Source organism: Euprymna scolopes, chromosome 19 (genome assembly GCF_053919585.1).
Source record: "Euprymna scolopes isolate OS-2025 chromosome 19, ASM5391958v1, whole genome shotgun sequence".
In the NCBI taxonomy this organism is placed as follows: domain Eukaryota; kingdom Metazoa; phylum Mollusca; class Cephalopoda; order Sepiida; family Sepiolidae; genus Euprymna; species Euprymna scolopes.
The window spans coordinates 46381422-46405438 of record NC_136500.1 but is presented as its reverse complement, the minus strand read 5'-3'; the positions used below and the strand labels follow the sequence as shown (position 1 = coordinate 46405438).

General features: G+C 32.1%; 2 protein-coding genes across 14 annotated transcripts in view; one reads left to right on the top strand and one right to left on the bottom strand.

The window, feature by feature from the left end:
* LOC145303550 (uncharacterized) overlaps window positions 1-24017 on the bottom strand; it is a 553816-nt gene that overhangs the window by 12547 nt on the left and 517252 nt on the right. For all 13 annotated transcript variants that reach the window (XM_080145051.1, XM_080145052.1, XM_080145049.1 and 10 more), the window contains 4 exons: window positions 20227-20342; window positions 10049-10201; window positions 8956-9081; window positions 2122-2394 (listed from right to left, as the gene is read on the bottom strand). In XM_080145051.1, coding sequence (XP_080001177.1) covers window positions 2122-2394; window positions 8956-9081; window positions 10049-10201; window positions 20227-20342 — 668 coding nt within the window. The remainder of the gene's footprint in view (window positions 1-2121; window positions 2395-8955; window positions 9082-10048; window positions 10202-20226; window positions 20343-24017) is intronic.
* Window positions 1-24017, top strand: part of LOC145303551 (uncharacterized) — an 81874-nt gene that overhangs the window by 45720 nt on the left and 12137 nt on the right. The gene's annotated exons all lie outside the window — the stretch shown is intronic.

Here is a 24017-nt window from a genome sequence, read left to right as displayed (position 1 = left end):
AAAAAATATGTAGAGAAAGGTTAGCAAAAAGAAAAAAAGAAATAGGGTAAATTGAGATACGTTTCTGAACTTTTTTTTTTAGATGAGGATTGATAATTCGTATTAATTCGATCATTTGGACTACTGTTCTCATCTTGAGTGTTCTCACAATGCTTTGATTGATATAATCTCCGACCTTCTTTGCAAAGACCCATTGTGTAACAGATAAAGTACTAAGTAAAATTCAGTTCTAAGTGACACTTTTCTTGAGGTTGAAGATTCAATCTCCACTGCGGGCAATACTAAGAATATAATTGCAAATTACTTAAGACTTCTATTTGGTCATGGTTAATGAAATGAAAGCATGCTCACCCCATGAATTAAATAAAAGGTTCCATTCAAAATTCCATACAGATTCCCAAGTCTGACAAGATACACATTAATGTGAAAGGTTACATTGACTGAAACATTGTGAAAATAACACTCAAGATGAAAATAGTAGTTTGAATAATACCAATTGAGTTATAATGATCCCGAACAAAATGGCTTACACACACATACACAAAAAAAAAAAAAAAAGTGTGTGTGTGTGTGGGGTGGGGGTGCAGGTACTGATTAAGGAAGAGTATTCATAATCAGGACATTTGAAAGGTAAAAAGCAATAATCTGATGGTTTCAAAGAAAGATTTTGGCATCATTAATCTCAATGAAAAATTCAAGGTACTTGTACAGTTTAGTCAAGACATTAAATAATGAAAAAAGTTTAAATTGTACGTATCCGTTATGGAACGAAGTTTTCCGAAAAAAAATTTCACTTAATTTTATCAAGTAGTTTTTTTTTTTTTTACAGCGAAAAAATAATTTGTTATGATACCGAGCAAAATGTTCGATTTTTAGGAAGAAAAGCTAGTATTAAAGATGGGAAGAGGTGTCAGCGCTTTAACTGGAATTATCTCCCTTTGGCATTTCTAAAATTCAAACAATTTTTTTTAAAAATCCAAGATGGCTACCTTCAACGCGCTTTCATAAAAACGTCTTTTTTCGCTGTAAAAAACTACTTGATGAAATTAAGTGAAATTTTTTTTCAGAGAACTTCGTTCCATAACGAATACATACAATTTAAACTTTTTTTCGATATTTTCATTTTTTAATGTCTTGACTAAACTGTACAAGTACCAAATTCAATTATCTACATGGCAGGTTAAATTCCAATTTTAAAATGGAATTTAAACAAGAATGAAATTTAATTTTAACTTAAGTTATATAAAAACATGTTCTTTGATACAAACTTCCACTAACCCTAAGTTCAAATGACATTACAAAAAAATATATTTATATATTACAGAAGATCACAACATCGGTATAATTAGTTACAGATAAAAAAAAAAAAAAAAAAAAAAAAAAAAAGCTATAACTGGCCTCCACCAAATTCTCTTCAGCCTTTGTTTATGTCTGTCTCTCTAGAAAGAGGCAGGAAGGCAAATATAAATAGAGGATAGGGAGAATCTGGTAAAGGAAACCAATTATAGGTTCCCTTTATTTGGATTTGAAACTGATGGTATCAATGTTGTTCTGATCTTCTGTAATATATTCATAAAAAATATTAGGCTCTTATTTTTTATTTTTCTTAATAGTTGAGCACTTTGTTTGGGGGGGAGGGTCTCTCCCACTCATTTTACACACACACACATATATATATATATATATATAACACTGGAAAATATGTGCAATATATGAATATAGCCAGACAGTTAAAAGTTAAATTATAGTCTATGGAACTCCGAAAGTTCAATTTCACAAAAAGGTTTTTTTTATAGTTTTAGTTAAATATGAAAGCAAAATATAAGGAAGACATGTTGAATTAATTTTGAAAAAGTAAAAGTGTCCTTAATCAAGAAAGTTAGAGGGAAAAAAAAAAAAAAAAAAAAAAAAATGAAAAAAGAGAGACAAGCTATGGTAAGGAGAAAGTAGAGAAAGAGAGATACAGAAAGAGGAAAAAGAAAAAAAGTAGGATGAAGAGAAAGATTTGAATCTTAAATATCTCAAAGAAGAAAGTTTTTATTGTTTGATAAGAAAAACAGTTTTAATGAAACTGGAATACAGATTAGCATACGCTAATAAACAATGGGTCTGGCACCTTACCTGTTCCAATCCACCCGTGTTACCAACCATGTTGAGATGGTTCTTAATCAAATCAGCTGGCGTCGTCGAGGTCTCTCTGGCAAACAAAAGCCAAGCAAACACTGGAATCTCAGCAGCGAGTTCATGTTGCTTGTAAATCTCTATTATATCCACCAACATCAGCAGTTTAGCAGCTTCCATCATTTTTACATCCAAAACGAGATCGGAATTGAAAAGCGTTTCAACCCACTTTTCACGATCCCTTGAATGCTCAATCTGTGAAGCTTGTTCAATCTAAGAAAAAAGTAAAATTGAAGTGAAAAATTTTAAAAAAAGGAGGAGGGAGTACAGAGAGAGAGAGAGAGAGAAAAAAAAAATGGTGTTCAGGAAGAGAGAGAAGTAATAGCTGTACAATGTGGAACATATTCTTGGATACCTTGCCAATGTTAAACTTGTTAGACAATTTTTTTTCTTCTTCCAAAAGTGGTTTCTGATATAAATTGCCCTCTTCTGTGATACTTAACTTTGATCCCAGCCTAAAATGCAGGGAATCAACACTGGAAGAATCACTTGAGTTAAGAATATGCGTTTAGCTGTGTGTTAAAAAATAATTTGAAAGTTTATAGTGAGTTTTGTTTTTTTTTAAATTTTTCACAAGTTACGGAGAATCGTTTTTTGATTTCTTTATTTAAAATTTTCTGTAAAATTTTTTTAATTTGTAGTTTGGTTACTTGTTTCTAAGCAAAGTGACATTAACTATGATGCAAAAGTCTTCGCTATTTAGAGAGAGATATCACTTGTGATAGCTATACAGTGGAACATATTTTAGGATGGCATCCGTGCACGCTTAAGACATTTACACATTAACAAATCTATATAGAAAATCAGTAACTATAGTAACCGTCTTAAACTGCTGTGTTTCTACTTGCTTGTAACAAACATTTACAAACATCAAGAAATGTATGCATAAACAATGCTAGGCTTTTATCTAGCATACCTGACAAAGTCTAATATTGTCCATATTCTGGACAGCATAAACTTAATCAGGAAAAGTTTCTGACAAACGAAAATAAAAATTGTATATATCTTGTATAGATGATTGTATTAGCATCGAGTATTAAATCAGGCAGACTGTAAGAATAAGCAAATATTAATAAATTCTGGGAGCCATTTGAAAGACTTCATTAAGACAACATTCTAAATAAGTAGAATAGTTTGCTTCCTAGATTAATAAGCTAGGGAAGTAATTATAAAAAATAAAGTTAATATTTATCTAAAACAAATTATCTAAAAAAAAAAAGACAAGTTTAGAATATTTTTGATTAATAACATAATCAGCCAATGTTGTGAAGGAGAATAATGAAGAAATGATCCGAATTTAAGAATTTACTTCGCTGGATCAACTAATCCGAAAGACTTTTATTGTAAGAAATATGAATATTATTGTACAGAAGTTATCAATGTCAAATGCAGAATAGATAATTTTTTATATATATATATATATATATATATATATATATATATGTTAGGGTTTGTGTTACTTGAATAGAAGCGCTGGTTGAGTTTGAATAAAATAAACACGTATTAGATACATTTGAAGCCAAAACAACACATTATTACAAACTAAGATGAAGTTTAACTTTGAAAATATACATTTCAAACAAAATAAATATCTGTTTATTTTGTAATAATGCGTTGCTTTGGCCTCAAATGTATCTAATACATATTTATTTTATTTAAACTCAACCAGCGCTTCTATTCAAGGAACACAAACCCTAACGTGAATTCCACGTGACCAAACCATCGTAGAAACAACAAACTGACTTCTGATTCTATGCTCCAACAACATGACAAAAAAAATAAAAAAAAATAGAAAGACATGCTGAAGATGAAGTTTAACTTCGAAATATATTTATAAATTTCAAACAAAATAAATGTTTATTTTGTAATAATGCGTGGTTTTGGCTTCAAATGTATCTTATATATATACTACTGACTGGGTTCAAAAGCAGCCTACAGAAAATGGACTCTGATTTAAGAAAGTATGATTGATTATGAAAAGGAAGGGTTGTAAAGAGATAACTTCGAATTTGGGGGTATCAAAACCAAGGCAAAATATGATGAAAGTAAAAATAAAATAGATAAACCCCATAATTTATTATGCCATACCTGTTCATACTGAAACACTTATCACAATATTCTGTGGATCTATAATAAAAAACCTTGTTAAACTTTGTGACATATTTCCATTCTATGGAGGTTAGGTGCGAACGAACACCCCATAATTTTATTATACCATATTTCTTCAAACTGAAACATAATTATCAAAGTATACATACGCAGATAGATATGAAAAGTCTTTATTAAAGTTTGTGCCTATTTTCATTCTATGGAAGCCAGGTGCGAACGAACCCACAATTTTATTATACCATCCCTATTTAAGTTAAAACATACTTATCAAAGTATTCTTATGTACATCTATATCAAAAACACTTGTAAACGTTTCTTTAACTTTTTAAATTTTTTATTTCCATACTTTGTGAACCAGGCGCGAACGCAGACCCCACAATTTTAATGAACCACCGTTCTGCCAGATCAAACATACCCATTCCTGTGTCTCGATACATCTTCTATCATTATATGTAATCAATTTTTTTAAAATAGTCAACCATATAGGAGCATATTCGTGACCAGACACACACACAGACATTCAGCTTTATATTATATATATATATATATAAAATATTAAATATGTTTTTAACTCTTTTTCAAAGTGTTTTTTAACATGTCTTATTAACTATTTGCTATATATATATATATATATATATATATATATATATATATATATACACACACACACATATACACTAAAATGCCACCTGGCTTTACTTGGTTGTAAGATACGTTTAAATAAGATAGTATAATTTATGCAGATTATGAATTTATTATTATAGAGACAATTCTCTATCAATTATTATATTGAACGTAATATTTGGTAGTGACATCAAAACTAAAATATGACCCGGGGTCCACCAGCTAGAATCGAAAACAAAGCATACATCTCTCCAGCCTTATTCCTAGCCTCTGAGTCACGACCATATGCACACCCATTATATATATATATATATATATATATATATATATATATATGATTTTACCCGTCATTTATTTTTTTTTAAAAAGATAAAATCACCCAATCAAAGACAAGATGCAAGAAAGCAAGCAAGGCCCAGAGAGTTTTATTATTATATATATTTCCCCAAAACCTCTGGCCTTGATGAAGGAGAGACTAAAACTTGCTGCTATGATTTCAAATGATTCAAATAATAGCAAGGGAAGACTTGATTCCAAATATTTCTCATATGTTATATCTCTCCTCTTTTGGAAATATGGTACGATTATGAATATCTCCAGTATCAAATAATCCTTATACACTGTGAAATTATGTATGAAAACCAAAGAGGTGAGATATAACATATAAAAATATTTGGAATCAAGTCTCCCCTTGCTATTATTTCAGATCATTTGAAATCATAGCAGCAAGTTTTAGTCTCCCCTCCATCAAGGTTAGAGGTTTTGGGAAATATCAGATATTTTGTAATTCATATGCAAAACTAGGAAAACAAATGACTATGACAAACATTTTATGGCTGTAAAAAGTGCCAATAGGTGCTGGATGATGGATGATCCCCTTAATGTGTGATCTTAAGGGCAAATGTCACATAGCCCACTACACAATTCAGGTCATTACCTTTCCAACGAGCCTTCATTTGTTAAATTCTGATCAATAGTTGCTGAGATTTGGAACTTAAAAAATTGCCAAAAAAAGTGGTATATATTACACACACATACTGGTAGCCAAAATAAATTTTGAAATGCTCATATCTTTGGGTCTAATGAAAATTTGCAGGTTTTTTTGAAGATTATAATACTATTCTATAGTCAAAATTTCATAACACTATTTTCAAACCAAAAAAATATGCCCAAATTTGCCTAGATTTGTATATACAGTGTCCTGGCAGACCAGTTTCAGTTTTTCTGCTTCAATTGTCTCCCCTGTGGCCTTACTTAGCATTGCCCATATGAGATATATTGTTGGTGGGAAACATGTAATCATATTTACAATTTTGCCTTGAAAAGAAATTGGCAATATAAAGTCTAGTAATAAAAATATTGTTAGTGCAGTGGTATTTTCTTTGAAGAAACAAAAAAAAAAAAAACATTACTTGCTCTAGATCAATTTAAATATAATTAATCCAGTCTATAACCCCCCCCACCCTCCCAGAAAAAAAAAGCTACCTAAATTAAAGAAACATTTATGGTGTGTGCACCCATGACGAAAAGAAAATATTGTACACGAAAATCACGTAAATTAATCCAATACCTTTATTATAAAAAGAAAGAAAATCAAATTTTATAGTTAAACGACAACCAATGATCTTTCGATGCCATGTTATAGGACAAGGAAAATAATTCAAAATAATTCCAACTTTTGCAAGATTTTAGAAAGCCATTCTTAACATGGAGTGAGGGGAGCCTGCAAATTCCCATTAATCATTTCAAAATTATTTTTTTATAAAAGAAAACTACTCAATCAATTTATATGCCTTTTGGTGTACAATATTTTCTTTTTGATATGAATATGTACATCATATCTTTACTTTTTTTTAAGAGGCGGTTTGGTTTATGAACTAGCATCATCCTTTGTTTTTACAAGGCAAAAATTGGCAACTGGTTTTAACAAATTGACAATAACTTGTTCATTTTAAATCTAAAAACTACAAATAAAAACAATTATTTAAATGTGCAAACCATTTTACAAATACGTCCTTCACCGAGACATTCTCGGTTTGATTTATGCAAAAAAAAAAAAATAAATAAATTAAAAAAAAAAAAAATAAATAAATCTATTTAAAAATAACATGAATCATATTTCTTTATGTTTGAATATATTTCAACTGTTAATTTCTTCTAGTGATCCCAGATGAAATCCAAGCAAAATTTCAATGTCTTTAAATTCTGTGAAAGATTTAAGCTTTATTAAAACTCATTTGAATGTTCTGTTAACCCATCGATTTCTACATCACAAACATTGATATATATATATATATATATATATATATAAACTAGACTACTCGTGACCCGTTGGGTCAGTATGTTATATTAGCTATGGAATTAATGTATGAGCGTAGCACTAGCAGTGTCAGAAATAGCGAATAATTCCACCCCATCTTTCCAAGCTTATAACTCCTCGAAAAATGCAATTCAAGCCCTAATTTTTTTTTCAATTAAAAGGAGCAAGGACCAAGATTTCATTAAAAAAAAAAAAAAAAAAAAAAAAAAAAAAAAAAAAAAAACGTGTTTTTTTTTAAAAAGGTTTTAAACTTCGGACTTTACAGGTAAATTTCTAAAAAACAGTATTTTTTTTGTTTTAAATTTGAATATATTATGTATTGACCTTTTCTCTTCAATTTGTGAGTAAATAATTATGTACTTATCGGGGTCTAAATTAATTATTATTAGACATTTACAAAATGGGAGGCGTGAATTATTCGACCCCTGTCTTTCCAAGCTTATAACTCCTCGAAAAATGTAATTCAAGTCCTAATTTTTTTTTTCAATTAAAAGGAGCAAGGACCAAGGTTCCATTAAAAAAAAAAAAAAGAAAAAACAAATAACGTGGTTTAAAAAAAAGGTTTTAAACTTCAAACTTTACAGGTAAAATTCTAAAAGAACACTATGTTTTTTTTTTTTTTAAATTTGAATATATTATGTATTGACCTTTTCTTTTCAATTTGTGAGTAAATTAATTATTTACTTTCGGGTTACTAAATTAATTATTTACTTTTTAATAGACACTTAAAAATTGGGATGGGGGGGGGGGGGGGGTTCGTGAATTTAAAAAAAAAAAAACGTTTGTCTAAAATATTATATTCGATTTATTGGAAAGAACATAAAATTTCACATTGACCCTGAAAATATTGTAAAAATAGAATCAATAGAAAAATTTTGATAGATTTTTAAAGTTTAAAAATTGAAAAATATTGAGTTCGGTAAATTCATTACTGTTTTTATAAAAAAAAATATTTCTATTACTTTTAAAACAACTGTAATAGTTTATTTTGGAAGTATAATCCATAAAGAAAATAAATAACCCACTTTTAACAGAGAAATTCCGAGATTTTTATATTGTATTCGCAGTTTCGTGTTAGGGGTGTCAAAAATTCCTACAAAAATTCTGATACTGCTAGCGTAGCACTTGTGATGTAAAGAAAATAGTTTTTTGTGACATAACAAACATTTCTATGAAAGTATATTAAAATGAAAAAAGAATATAGATAGATTTCTATGAGTCGTTCTGTTTATAATTGTTTATTTTTGAAAAAAAATTATAGCCATTGAATTATAAGTGGTTTGCCATACTTATATGTAAATGTGCACTGAACAGCTACCATAATATAATACTTAAAGTTAAATTCAAATTTAAGTTGTAAAACGCTCTTATGGTTGTCAACAGGTTAAAGTAGATTTATTTGAAGGAAAATTGCGTTAAAATAACTTAAATGTAATACAGAAATGAACAATGAAAAAAAAAAAAAATGCAGAAAGTATTAACAATTGTTTATTTGGATAATTTAAAAAAAAAAACAAAAAAAAAAAACAATTGGGATGCCAAAAACGTACACAGTAAAACAATACGTTTCATTGTCGCGTTGATTATTTGTTTATGTACGCATGCGCAATCAGAAGTTGGGTTACAACACCTGTTACAAGGTCATTTGAATTTTATATATATATATATATATATATATATATATATATATATATATATATATATAAAATGTGATGACTTACCTTATCATAAAATGCATCTATGCATTCTTCCATCATAGAGAGAACATCAGTGTGAGGTGTGAGCCGTTTTGCAAAAGACCAGGATTCCAATTCCCAGTATGTGTTTTGAAAATATTCACGGAGGAGCTATTCATGAAAAAGAAAATAGAAAATTATCGAGAACTAGCAGATCTAGCATCAAGGAGAAGTCTAGAAAATAAAATAGTTAAAAGAGTGTAACATCAAAAGAAAAAGTAATCATTTTACAGAGCTTCAATGGTTTTATTTTTAAAACATTTATTAGTAAGTATGAGAGAAGGTAGTCCCCACCCTGCTGATCATATTGCATTAATTTGGTTCATGGTTACCCAAGGCAAAGGACAGTATTTACTGTTTTATCTTCAACCTATTATACCAGATTAGCTTTTTTAATTCTCACTTTTACATTTTATAATCTGTAATTTTGGGATCTGAACAAAATATGCACTCAGCATTGAATGAGGAAGGAGGTGGAGGGTGAATGAGAAAGGAGGTGGAGGGTAAGTATTGTGACATTTATTGAAATAGCTTTCAATAAGTTAAGTCATTTAAGCACATCCCACATTTTATGAAAAAGTAAAGAATTTTCTGTAATCTTGCCTCAAGCCCCACACTACCATTCAAATTGTATTTTTCATAATTTTAAAATTATAAATCAATAAATTAAATGAATGTCCAACGCAAATAAAATCTTTCAATCTTTTTGGAAAGAATATATTAGTTTTGTACGTATCTTGTGCAGTTTCTAAGTTTTAGTTGGACAGACATATGCAGGCAACTATTCTTTATATATAATAGATATATGGAACCGATAGTATATTTTTGTTAAAAGGATAAGTTCAAGTTTACCTTTGAACTTTTGTCGTCTTCTGCAAAATGTACATTTGTGCTAAAAGAGTCAGACTATCATTTTAGATTATTTTTCTTTTTAAATGGGGAAGAAAACAAGTCTTATCTAGCCAGAAGTACAGTAAATAAAAGACGAAAATATGCAAAATAAGTTAAAAATTAAAATTTTAAATTCATTTTTTTTTTTTTTGAAAATTTAGAAACCATGCAAAAACAAAATACTTGCCTTCTTAACATGCATCGGGTCTGAGTATTCTTCTTTAATTGAAATCTTATGGACAAGAATTTGAGCAACACAGCCCCTCATGGCACAATAGTTATCTCCCCTGATCTGTCGCAGATAATGACAATGGAAACGCTCTTGCAAAGCTGCATAACCCTAAAGAGAATGAAGTAAAAATAATAATAAAAATATAAATGAAAATATATTACAAAAAAAAAACAAAACTGAGGTAGAATAAGAAAGGAAGTTAGGGTGATTAGAAATGGCTTGCTTATAAAATATCATCTTAACAAAATGGGCTAAAATAATGATTGTCAATTTCGGTAATGGATTTGTTGGGAGTAGAAGAGACCTTAAAAGAAAAGAATTTTGTTTGATGTATAAATTAGTTAAATTTCTATTTTGACATAAAATAGAAAAATATCAATTTTTTTTCACAAACTTCTGAAAAATTTTTTTTAAAAATATTTATGCGAGTATAAATTTTTATGCAAATTAATCAGCATATAGTTTTTTTTTTGTTTTTTTTTTTACAGTGATCACCACTTATCAAGGCCCGGAAGCCACTCAGAGATAAGGGTTATTGCAAGTACATTACATTAGTGTGGAGATTTGATGAAGTGTTTACTTAAGGGGGCGGTTCATTAGGAATTTGTTAACATTGGACTTGAAGACATCCAAGTTGTAGTCCGGTGGGAAGCAGGCAGACGGAACAGAGTTCCACAGGCGTGCAGTTCTAAGAAAGAAGCTTTGTTCATGGAATCCGCGTTTCATGGAATAGTTTCTTCATTTGCATGAAGTTAAACTTTAAATATCACATTTTTGAATAAGACATTTTTTTTTTCTTTTTTACAAAGGAGTCACCACTTATCAAGGCCCGGAGGCCACTCGAGGATAAGGGTTAATGGGCATACGTTAGTCAATGGGATTATAGCATAGTAATCATAAGTAGTGGAAAATTTGTAAATTGGATTACTTAGGGGGACGGTTCACCAAGAACTTGTTTATGTTGGACTTGAAGACAATCAAATTGTAGTCAGCTGGAAAGTAGGCAAACGGAAGAGAGTTCCAGATGCGTGCAGTTCTAAGAAAGAAGTTTTGTTCATGGAATCTATGTTTAGATTTAGGCACAGATAAAGAGTATGGGAAATTATTGATAATGGTTTTGGCTAGACGAGTGTTTTCCGTTAAAGTTCAGCAAGGGGGGACCATAGATGAGCACTTGCCATGAAAATAACGATAAAGCAGAGACAGGCTTGTAATGTCTCTTTTGTGGGAAAGAGGTTGCAGGGAAGAGAAACGTGCATCCTCCTGTAAGCTACGAAAAAAAAAAAAAATTAAAAAAATAAAAATAAAAAATTTCAGTTTTTTTATACATTTCTTTTATGTCAAAAAATTACAGTATCCCTGTTGTGCAACATCATTATAAACCTGCTGTGCAATGAGGTACATCAACCTTCAGAAGAGAAGAAGGTGGGTAGTCAAAGCTGCAATAATCAATGACATGTTTGCACTGTCTCGCACCAGATGTTGGTGGATGTGAATAAAAAAGATTGTGCCTATCCCTTGAGTTATCTTAACACTTTCCTGTGAAAACTTACTTGATTTGGTGAGTGAGGAGGAAAAGAGAATCCCAATGAAGTAGAAAAAGAAAGAGTGCAGTAATTAGAGCCATTTGCTTTTTAGCATTTGAAGGAATTGTGGTTGAATCTTGCTACAAAGCCTCATAAATGAGGAAAAGAAAAACGATGACTACGCACAGCTGCAACAATCAGTGACAGTTTGTGTTTTCTCGCACAAGATGGATGTGAATTAGCACAACTGCATGCTGAAATGCCTAATGTTGGAGTTCTCTTTGATCTATGTTTTTGTGATGCTTTTTCCTGTGGTGAAGTATGAATTTAGGTTGAAATGGCATCCTTAAAAATGGCACTAGTAAAAATTATACAAATGGATAAACAGGCAAGAAAGACACAGGGGAAAAATATGAATACCGCACAATAAGTTTATCAAAATGTTGCATACAGTACATGAAGGGAAAACGTTAAGTTTAAACTAAATTTATGAGTATAAATTCTACTTTACGTGTGAATACCATGAAAAAACATTATCAATCACTAACCCTAAGTCCGACTGGCAAACTCGGAAACCAAACTATTATCACTTTTTAAAAACTACTGTTAATCAGTGCTATTATGAGTATTTTTGTTTTTTTACTTTTTTCCTATTGCATCACTTTAGTTTCACAAAACAAAATCTTATTTCCTGAATGAATGGTTTTGATAATCTGGAGAAGGAAACATTAACATTATGGCTCCTTTGACACTGCATTTTATAAAACTTTATAATAGTAGCCCTATCATAAAACATCGTTATAATCCGGCTTTATAGCAAAGCATTATAAACATCCCTCAGTAGAGGAAAAAGATTAGGTGCAGCCATAATAAGTGACACGTTTGTGTTTTCCCCACACCAAATGTAAATGGATCAAAAAAGATTGTGCCTATTCCTAGAGTTATTTTTTCGTTTATGCTTTTTTAGTGACATTTACTCATTTGGTGAAATATAATCCTCAAGTATACTGGCAGCCATATTTTCAAGAATTTCTTCCATCGACAGGAAATATAAAGAACACGAGCTGAAAGTTCATTTAAACTCGTTAACCTAACATTCACAGGTAACAAATACACAGAAAATATTGCCACAACTGCAAAAAAGTGAAGTACGCATGGTCCGCCATGAGTGCACAGTGAACGAGGCATTTTTTCACAAAATTTTCCATAAAAAAAGCTCAAAATTTGCCCCCGGCTGTTACATTTTAACGAAAGATTGCAAAAAAGCCCCAAGATGAAATTTCTCATCCTTCAGAAATAAGAATCTAGACCGAAAGCTATCATAATCCAGTTGGGTGAAAAAAATTACTCTTAGGAACCATTTTAATTCTAACATAATGAAAAAATTTGAACTTGCCCATTTTTTCGTAATTTTGGACAATCTACAATGACCGTTTAAACCATAAATCCAGATAATTCTTGCTCAAATTTCATCATCCAGACCACTTTTCCAATATTTTTTGGGACGCAGAATCCAAATCTGGCATCAGAAAACCATGAAACTCCAGTTTTCTAGAAAATCCTGATTTTTACCCCTTTTTTAAGCTATTTTCAGTCAAATATTAGTCATAAACCAGAAAAAATTGATTTTTTTTTTTTAAATTTATCCATTATAATTAAATATTTTCATTTTTCAATATCTCACATTTTATTTTATTTTAAATATACAATCCCTCGCCAAACTTTCACAAGAAACACCCGTCTAGCTGTAAACACTATCAATAATTTCCCCCACTCTTTATCTGTGCCTAAACCTAAACATAGATTCCATGAACAAAGCTTCTTTCTTAGAACTGCACGCCTGTGGAATTGTCTTCCGTTTTCCTTCTTTCCGGCTGACTACAATATGGTTGTGTTCAAGTCTAAGGTAAATAAGTTCTTGATGAGCCGTTCCATATAAGTTATTAAATTTACCAAATTTTCATTACTAATGATTACTATATTGACCAACTTCTACTGTACACTCTTTAACCCTTATCCTTGAGTGGCCTCTGGGCCTTGATAATGTGGTGATGCCTTTGTAAAAAAAAAAAAAAAATCATAATCAATATGACAAACATTGCTCTCATTGAGATTTTCAAGAACTGCAAGAGATCTCGATTCGACAAAGAGCCAGACTTCGATGAAATTGTGAAACAGGTCTTATCCAAGCTAGAGGTCACACAAAGTGATAAACTTCAAAGTTGTGTTCAAAGACACAACAAAAGAATCATTCATCAAGGTCATTTGATGAGAAGATAGTGCTCCAACGTCACACCTATGTCCTGAAAGCAAAGCGTCCTCTGGAGGAAGTCAGTGACCGTTAACAACACTGATGACTGAGCAACTATATGGATTCAACCAAAGCTGCTGCTGCTGAAGCATAGAACACTTCCCCACCAAAATGTTTGCCTTCGGTCTGAAGAACAAATACCTTCAAAACAAAGAGGTTGCTAAAGTGGGATACTCTATCCTATGCAACGAGTCCATCCAAGACCGATATGTTTCATTTGGAGGGTGCATCTGCCATCTACGAGAGTGGCAAAATGACCAAACGGATTTACAGACTTTCGTTTACTCCTGAAAGATGCTGGAGCTGATGTTCTTCCATCATATGGCAAACTGTTGAAATTTAAGGAGCAGAGGCCAACAGTACAAAAACTTGCAACTCCATACAGTGGTGTGATGTACCATTACCTCCAGTGCTTGCAACTTACGTCTGCCCAATTGTTTGCATCACTTCAGTTGCCCACGTTCCTACAACCTCAACGAGATCCAACCAAAAACAGCTCACTCAAGGAATTGATAGTGAATTAAGAACCAAGATTGAGATATATGACTTGGGTGCCATCTGCTAAAATTGAAACTGAAACATTTAGCGCTAAAGCCTTAGTTGCTACCAATTGAGCTAATGACACATTTAATAATCAAGCTTCTGAGTGTGACCTTTACTCCTGATCTGAAATGAAACACGTACATCAAGTCTATTGCCAAGGTCGCTGGGAAAATAATGGGGTCCTTCTACCGCTCCAGCTCACTGCTGATGCAATTCTCTATCTATATAAAAGCCAAGTACGTCCGAGAATAGAGTACTGCTGCCACATCTGGGCAGGAGCTGCTAAAAACAGTCTATCCTGCCTGACAGAGTACAAAATAGACTTTGTGGCTTAGTGGGGGATGCAGTTTTCTCTTCCCTGCAACCTCTCCCACAGAAGAGACGTTGCAAGCCTGTTTGTTTTATCATTATTTCCATGGCAAGTGCTCGTCTGAGCTCCAATCTCTGGTTCCCCCTTGCCAATCTTTCACGATAAACACCCGTCTAGCTAAAACCACCGTCAATAATTTTCCCCACTCTTTATCTGTGCCTAAATCAAAACGTAGATTCCATGAACAAAGCTTCTTTCTTAGAAGTGCATACCTGTAGAACTCTTGTCCGTTTGCCTGTTTCCCACCTGACTACAACTTGGATGTCTTCAAGTCCAACATAAACAAATTCCTGATGAACCGCCCCCTTAAGTAAGACACTTTATCAAATCTCCAATACTAATGATTACTACAATACTATCTCATTGATTACTGTACATGCAATAACCCTTATCCCCGAGTGGCTTCGGGGCCTTGATAAGTGGTGACCTCCATGTAAAAAAAAAAAAAATAAAAAAACAAACTCAGATAGCAAAGTGAAAATTGATGAGTTCAAAGAATTTTCTCGCACTACATACCTCCATGTTAGTTCAATTCCATGGATTGATATCACTCGGTGCTCATGTTGTTTTAGGGCACAGTGCCGAGTTAATTGCAGAAAATGGCAACATTGGTCTGCTCAACTATACAGAATCTGGCATTGAGGCAAATAACAAGTTCCTATGTCGGTATCGGATAAACAAGTCTCGAAAGACAAACTATCAGATTGTATTAGCAGACTCTGGGACAAGAATGATCCCATTGTTATGAAGACAAGATAACATTTAAACTGCAGACATTGCAAGTCATTAGGTCACAGCATTAGAAGTTGTGAGCAGCTGAAAACTGCAATTCATGGTTGCAACAGTGAATACGAGTCTTTATTGTGCTTTTTGATGATGATGCATGATCAGTTATCTGATACATTGAATTAATAAACTAGTTTTTTCATTGTGTAACCTTCTAGTAGTGTATTTTGCATTCTAACTGAATATTTGAAAAGCTTGTTTCATGTAGTATCAAATAGAGATCTCATTTATCTTCTTAGCTTTAATAGTTTTAAAGATACAGGCATTTAAAGTTTGTCCGTAAATGCCTAAATTTTGTCTGTCAGCAAATTTATGATGTTTTGGTACGTGGAGTCTTAAAAAGAACGATTTTTATGTTGAATATCGGCTTTCCAACATCCTACCATGGTATACTACTCTATTTGATGTCAAAAATGAACTAAAAAAGCCTAGCCGCTTACATTATAGGTATACATAGGTAAATGTCCGCTTGAACCCCCCCTCCCAAAAAAAAAAATTAAGCCTACTGTGGCACACCCAAGAGTACAGACAAACAAAATTATATAGAAATCAGTTACAACTTTTCAGAAAGTTTTATAAAAATTCAAGGCATTCATTTTATTTTAATGAGCACAAAAGTGTCAATTTTAGTCATTTTAACCTGAAAGGCACCCCTAGGGGGACAACCAGGGTTTTCCAGAAAAATCTGTTCTGTTACTTTTTTACTCATATCATGTTTAATGTTTGTGCAAAATTTTTAAAGATTCCAAGACGTAGTTATTGACAAAAGTGGGGAAAGACGAATGGACATGGGTAAATTTACAGGTCCACCCTCCTTTTGTTGGGGAATCTTTAAAGAAAAAAAAAAAAAAGAAAAGAAAAAAAAGTGGGCTCCCTCTACTGCACTAGGAAATTACACTTGCCACGTATGGGCTGATGCCAAAACCACTACTTTCTCACCATTGGGCAAGGTCCAAAGAAGAGTCTTCAATCTAATAGGTCCTGCACTGTCAACCAAGCTTCAACTCCTGCCCCATAGGCACAATGTTGCATCCCCGTGCTTGTTTTACAAGTAGTTTAATGGAATATGCTTCTATAAACTCATAGCACTGGTGCCCCCCACCCCAACATAAATACTAACCAGACAAGCAGCAAAAATCCTATGCCTTCATTGTAGAGACCCCCAATGTGAGAGAGCCTTCTACTCCGAAATTTCTCATTTTTTTTTTTATTAATTAATGTAGAATCCAGTAATTTTGGAAAAAAAAAAATTTATGCTTCAAGTTCTTTATATATATTCAAATATTCATTCATGGTGTTTAGTTTGTTTGTTTTGTAGAGAAAAATTGTATTTTGCAAAGAAAAAAAAACAATAACATCAATGTTTGATGCATTTTAAATCAGGAAACCAGTATCTTAAGGCAACCGGATCTGGCAGCATCAGCAGAGAAACAAACGAAATAAAAGGATAAACAGGACATGATTGAAATGAAAACAGGAAACAAATATCATCTGAAAAGTTTATGGAAATCTATAGAAAGTCACTTGTTTGATAACACTGTACAACAATTTTTTATTTTTTGAATGTCTAGATTTCTACAACTGATTTACGATATTTTTGCACTGCTGAGTCAGGAAATGACGTCTGTTTCTCTCCATCAGGTCAGGTTTTTATGCTAAGTTCAAAAGAAAAAAAAAAAGTTTTGCTAAAACATATTGATTACCAGATAGAAACATCGATTATTGTTAACTGAATGGTGGTACATGTAAATTGCATGTTGCTTCACCATTGTTCAAACTTCAGGGCTTGAAATTTCGTTTCTTCAAACTCCTGGAATACTCAGCAGCAGCAAAGTTTCTCTTCGGATTCCAACAGTAGTCAGCCATCATGACTGCATCCCAGCGACCCTGATACCTATTCTCCATCCCTTTAAGGTTCTGATGGAATCTCTACCATTGCTAGTCACTGAACCCAGCTTCTCAAGAGACCAGTCCATATGTGAAAATAGATAGTGTATCTTGATGCTCATGTTGCAATCTAAGTTTTTGAAAGCAGTCAAGTTCTGTGTAGTTTCTGCTTTTATTGTTGCTAGGAAAGTTCCTCACTACCAGAAGCCTTAAATACTTCTAGTTCCACTTCGTTCATCGAGTTATCGAACCCTGGATCTCCAATGAACTGTTGGATCTGAGGACCATCAAAGTTGCCAGCTTTTAACTTCTCCATGGTGTATCCTGGAAAAGCCTGGCATAGATAAGTGAAGCAGTCAAAGCAGTCACTATCCTTGTCCAGATCCTTAGTGAACTGCTTGATTAAGCTGAACTTGATGTACAATGGTCGAAAGAATATTCTGTCTATCCATCAGAGAGTCGTTGATGACATAAGGCACCAATTCATCTTGCACAGGTCAGTCCTTTGTGTATACTGAGTACCAGTTTTTGCAAGATTTTGAGGCTTCAAACTGATCCCTTTTTCGACAAAACCCAAATCTATCGGACCTGAATATTTCTTGTCATTAAAATAATCATTTCCAATCAAAACAATTATTAGACATGACATTTTACCCCCAATAATATCTTCTAACATGCTCCACACATGCGTAAATATAAACAAAAATGTAAAAGAAAAACCCCAAAAGACATGCAATCATAACTCCAAATCAAATTGATTGATCAAAACCAATGGGACTTTTGGATTTAACGCATCAAATTCATCCTTAATCAGCTGAAAAAAACGCAGACAATACAATTTGTTGTTGACCAGTGTAATCAACAAAGAGTAGATTTTGCAGGAAATACACAAAATACAATTGTTTTTCCAGTTTTAAGCCATTTTGTTTTTTATGCATGAAGGCAATAAATTGAGAACGCCCACAAATGTAAATATATTTAACTAACTGATTGCTTATGAAATTTAAACATTTCAGTGAAAAGAAAAGAAAATGAAAATATTGAACCATGATGAAAGAAAACACAATCAGTTTATTCCTCTCACCAAACATCTTTTATGATAAGCCAATCTATTTGGCATAATAGTTATAGCATCTACTAATGGGCCAGGAGACAAAAGTTCATTCCTCAATACTCACACCAGAGGCTAAAAAAAAAAAAAAAACTTTATGCCTTCTATAAAGAGTTAGTTAAACAATCTAAAGGAAGGTATGGAATCCTCCCTTAAGTTTTGATCTATCAGGTTGACAAGAAAGTTCTTGTGGTTTTTAACTTTCAAATTCAAATGAACATATCGCAAATCAAACAAAAAAAGACCGAAATAAGCAACATCAGAATCAACACACTTTTGCCAACGCAAAACAAATGGATTTATACCAATAACGTTAAAATCTTGCGTTCTGGTAGCAATGAAATCGCTGAAGACGTTTTTAATATCGCTTAGGTTTTTGAAATATTTCTCACGCAGAAAGTTGTTGAGATGCTTGAAAATGTGGTAACTGGTAGGTGAGACATCTGAAGAGTATGGCAGATGAGATAGAGTTTTGTAGCTCAATTCGTTCAACTTATGCAGAGTCGGTTTAGCAATGTGCGGTCGGGCATGGTCATGGAGGAGAATTGGGTGTTGACTACTGCTGGGTGTTGTTGTCAAAGTTTCTCACGTCTTTCATCCATTTGTTGACAGTATGTCTCTGCTGTAATGTAAGGTTTTGCTTACATTAAAAAAAAAAAAAAAAAAAAAACTAATGGATGAGGCTGGTCGCAGGCCACCAAACAGTCGGCATGACTTTCTTTTGGTGCAACTTTTGCTTCAGGAAGAGCTTCGTGGGTGTATAAACACTTAGCTGAGCATCGCCAGTTGTAATAAAGAACCCACTTTTAATCAAAAGTCACAAACTGGTCAAGAAACAGGTTGTTCTTGTTACATAAAGGGAAGATGACACTTCATAATGGTATTTCTTTTGGTTGTTATTCAATTCATGAGGCACCCATTTATTAATTATTTTTTTTGTATTTCCAATTTCTCTCAAGTGGTTGGAAATCGTTCTATATATTACGTCTAATTCAGAAGCAAGTTCTCGAACAATTGTACATGGATTTGCTTCGACTAAGGCCTTTAATTGATCGTTGTCAACATTCAATAGCTGACCACTACGCTCACCATCTTCAAGACTCGTCACCACCACAAAATTTCTTAAACCACCATTGAGCTGTGCGTTTAGTAGTGGTTTCTGGCCCAAACACTGCATTGATGTTGCTTTTCGGCCTAGCTTGAATTGAAATAAGAAAATTGTGCGGATTTGCTTTTTTTTTTCCATCTTAAATTCAAAAAGAAGACGATCATTTTAAAACAATTGTAATTTAAATGATTAGACAGTGAAAAAAAAAAAACCTCTTTAAAATGATATATAAAGTACATTATAACGAAAACTTATTTGAAAATACATCATTTGAAAGAATTAAAAAAATTCCGCAAGAACTTTATTCTCAACCTAATAGTACCAAATTAAAAGAGAGCCTTCGCGATTTTGGTTGATTCATATATTTTTATTTTGTTTTATAAATGTGCAATGAGCATAATAGAAAAAAAAAAAATGAAATGGTAGGTGGGGGGGGGTTAAACAAAACTTTTTCAAGCTCATGTTAATCTGTTGAACAAAATTCTACTTACTTTGCGGATGGTCAGCGCCTTTGGCGTATCTCCCTTCCATTCATTCTGCGCGTACACCTGGATCTCTTGGCGGCGCCCCACATTTACTTGATAATCGACAATAATCGGGATTTTTTCTGAAAAGAAAAACAAGAGAGATAAATGCTATATCAAAATCTGTCAAGTGCTTTTTTTTGTTTTTTTTTTCTTTTTCACTTCAAGCAAATATTGGTTCTTGTGCACAGTTTGTTGGCATTTATAATCTAATTTTAAAACTTATTAACACATACAGATGCGTGTTGTCATTTTTACAAAAACTTTATTTTTCATTAATTCCCAACATTAACCCTAATTCTGAAAGTGGCAGTCATAAAAGCGAGATCAGGGTCTGTATATCTAAATTCAGTTTAAACTAACAAAGCTTGTATGGCAGTCAAAATGGTTGCCTCATAACCTTGTGTCCAAAAGTTTTGAAATCTTGAATAAAAACCCCTACCACTTAAGCTTGCACTAATTCTCAGCATCAAAAGGAGAATGATCATAAGACGTCTGCATTTGTATAAAAAGCTGAAAAATTAAAAGGTGGTGACATGTTTGGAAATAATTTCAAATATAGTCGTGCTCACAATTTTTTACTAGATAGAAAAGTTAACATTTACAATATGAGGTATGTAATAAAGAATAACAAAAAAACTGCTAGCATGGCAGTGTTTTCTTAAAACAAAATTATTTGTCAAAACTGTTTGTTACAGACAGGTTTAAAACAGCAAATTGCTTAAACAAATAAAAAAAAACAGCAAATTGCTTAAACAACTAAAAAAAAAAAATAAATAAATTTCATTTATTTTAAATCTTAAAGATACTAATAAAAGCAATTAATTATTTAAACCTTTTTCTAAATACATTCTATATAAATACATAATATATAGTCAAAGATATTCTTTAGTTTATTTTATTTTAATGAAACAAAGAAAATCTATTTAAAAAATTAATTTAGTTCCTTTACATTCTAATATATTTCAGTTATTTCATAGACCTAACCAATAACTGACCCTAGTGACCTGCAGATAGAAACGCAGGAACAATTTAAAGAGACCATTAAAATTTGTCAAAAATTTAATCTTTATATTGAAACTTATTTGAATGTTCTGTTAACATATACATTTTTATATCACACAAACATACACAGATTAGAAAGATTTGAAAGACTATTCGTGTAAAAAACAAGTCAGGAGAATATGAGAAATGCTTTTGACTTAATTGATAAATAATTTTTTTTTAAATGGATACTCATATTTTGCAAAAATAATTGTTGACAAGGTTGAAATATAGAAAAACCCACACAAAGAAAAACAAAATTCAAACAATTCAAAAATGTGCCTAAGAATAGGAACATTAACCAGCATAGTATTAACCTCTTAAAACTAACAACGGTATACCCTTCCATGTGCCACCCCCATTATTCAGAGAAACCACTTCTTCATTTACTTTTAATGGAATAGAAGCACTCAAATTCAAACTGCCAGCAACCATCGCCCCCCCCCAAAAGGGGGATAGTAAACGTGAAAGAATCTATTAATTGTTTCTAACCATTATTAATGGATCAAACTCGTAAACATCTCACAAGGTCAAACTTTTTGGTGCTTGTTAAGATATAGTCAACAGATCATATGTCGTTTTAATCATATATCGTTTTAAGCAAAAAACAATATTGCGTACTTAATTGTTCTGCTCCCAAAAGAGTAATATATCCAAAAATTATAAAAAACCATTGAGGAGAAAGTTATTTATAGTTAAAAGGTAATTTTTACGGGAAATTGAATAAAATTACATTTTTCTTAGACATTACCAAGTAGACAGAGTCTACATGCAGGAGGCATAACTCTGAAACAAATATTTTAGATTAATTGTCTATAGCGATAGACTTTTTAGCGAACATGAACAAGAATCACCGCTCTTATAATTTAAACTTGTATTCTAAAGTTGGTATTTTTTTTATGACCTAACCCAGCATAGTATAAACATGAACTTTTCACAAAGAACGTAACATCAAATTTCACCCATTGCTATCAGGGCCACCTACTTCCACTTTACAACTAAAAATACTCTCAGCAACATCCATATACCTGTCCAGGATGTTACAAAATTGTACTTAAAAATCTACACCCGGAACTAGATCCTATCTTTACAAAGCTGTCCAATGAGGAGAAGTGCTTTTCATCTCCTTAAAAATTTCCTCTGATTATTATTTTAAAAATACAGATCTGTGTTTGGCATCTCCATACAGAGTAATATAAATTTTTTCCTATAAAATCAACAGCTGACATACTAACTGTAATATACATAAAAATCAATTAATATCAACAGGGGCTTAATTTTTAGAGTAATGACCATTAACATATTGAAGGCTTTCAATAGGGTTTGACACAAGGTTTGCTTCAAACTTGTTAGCAATGAAATTTCTGGAAATGTCCTCTTTGATAGATCTAGAAAAGCAGTTGTTAATGAATAGAAATCTTTAGCATGTTGGCATACCTCAAGGATCTATGCTGGGTCCAACCCTCTTCCAGATTATATTCTGAGATTATTTATTGACATCTATGCTGACAACATATCTATGGCATTTGTGATCAAGATCTTGTTGATTAACAATTCCAACCTTGAGCATGTGATGAATGCTGCAACATTCACCCTGGCCAGGTTGAGCTGGCTCCCTTCAAAGGAGGAAGTTATGAGAGAATTAATTTCAAAAGCGATACTAAGTTGTATATACATTCTGAGACACAGCTCTCGTATAGGGGTTTGTTGGGACAACTTGGCACGAGAATACTTTTCTTTACAAGTAAACCCTGTCTAAATATTCAAAATAACACCACCCAAATAAGATCTTGTCAGTATGGCCATCCCATATTGGCTTTTACAAGGAATGATACACCTTCAAGCGATGTTACCTCAACTAACAACACGAAGCTAGATACTTCACCAGACTAAATGAATTCTTGTTCTGGAATCCAGTATTACAAAGAGACCAACACAAAAGATATACTATAACATATTTAAATGGTCAGTTGCAGAAAGGAAATTATGTTCTTAACTCAGTGTTTGAATGGTAAAGAAGAACTTTAATTGAATATTTGAATATCTATGTATCTCATATAGAGATATATAGATATATAGATATAGATATAGAGATACAGTGTTAGTTCTGAGATCTTCGAATTAAGCAAAATTAAACAAAAAGTGATCCCGATCAGAGGAGATAATTTTTTTTTGCAGAGTAGCATTGCTGTCTTCCTTCATAGTGTTCGGTATTCTCAAATTCACTGGTACTAAACTTTGCTAATCTAATGATTACTCCATATATTTAATTGCTACTATAAATGAATAACACTTTTACTTTAATGAAAACATTCAAAAGGGTTCCAGATGAAATTTTGTATAGATCTTCCAAGTTCAACAAGATGTCCCTAAAGAAGGTTGAAAGCTACATCAACCAAAACATTTTAAGAATAACATTCAAAATAAAAATAGTAGTTCGAATAACCAAAACAATAAATTCTAAGAGATTGTTATGAGGACAATAAACCATCTACTTGAGATGGATTCCTCTAATCATTATAAAACCCAGTCTAATACTCTTGTGAGGAATTCTCGCGATGCAACACTAGACTACAGATTCCTTGAACAGTCGGAAAATACTGACAATCTTTCTTTGTATTCACTTTCTTATACAATATATTCTTTTCTACCTAAACCCATTGTTAGAGTCTTTATTTATGACCCTTTCCAAGGCCACAACAAAGATAAACAAT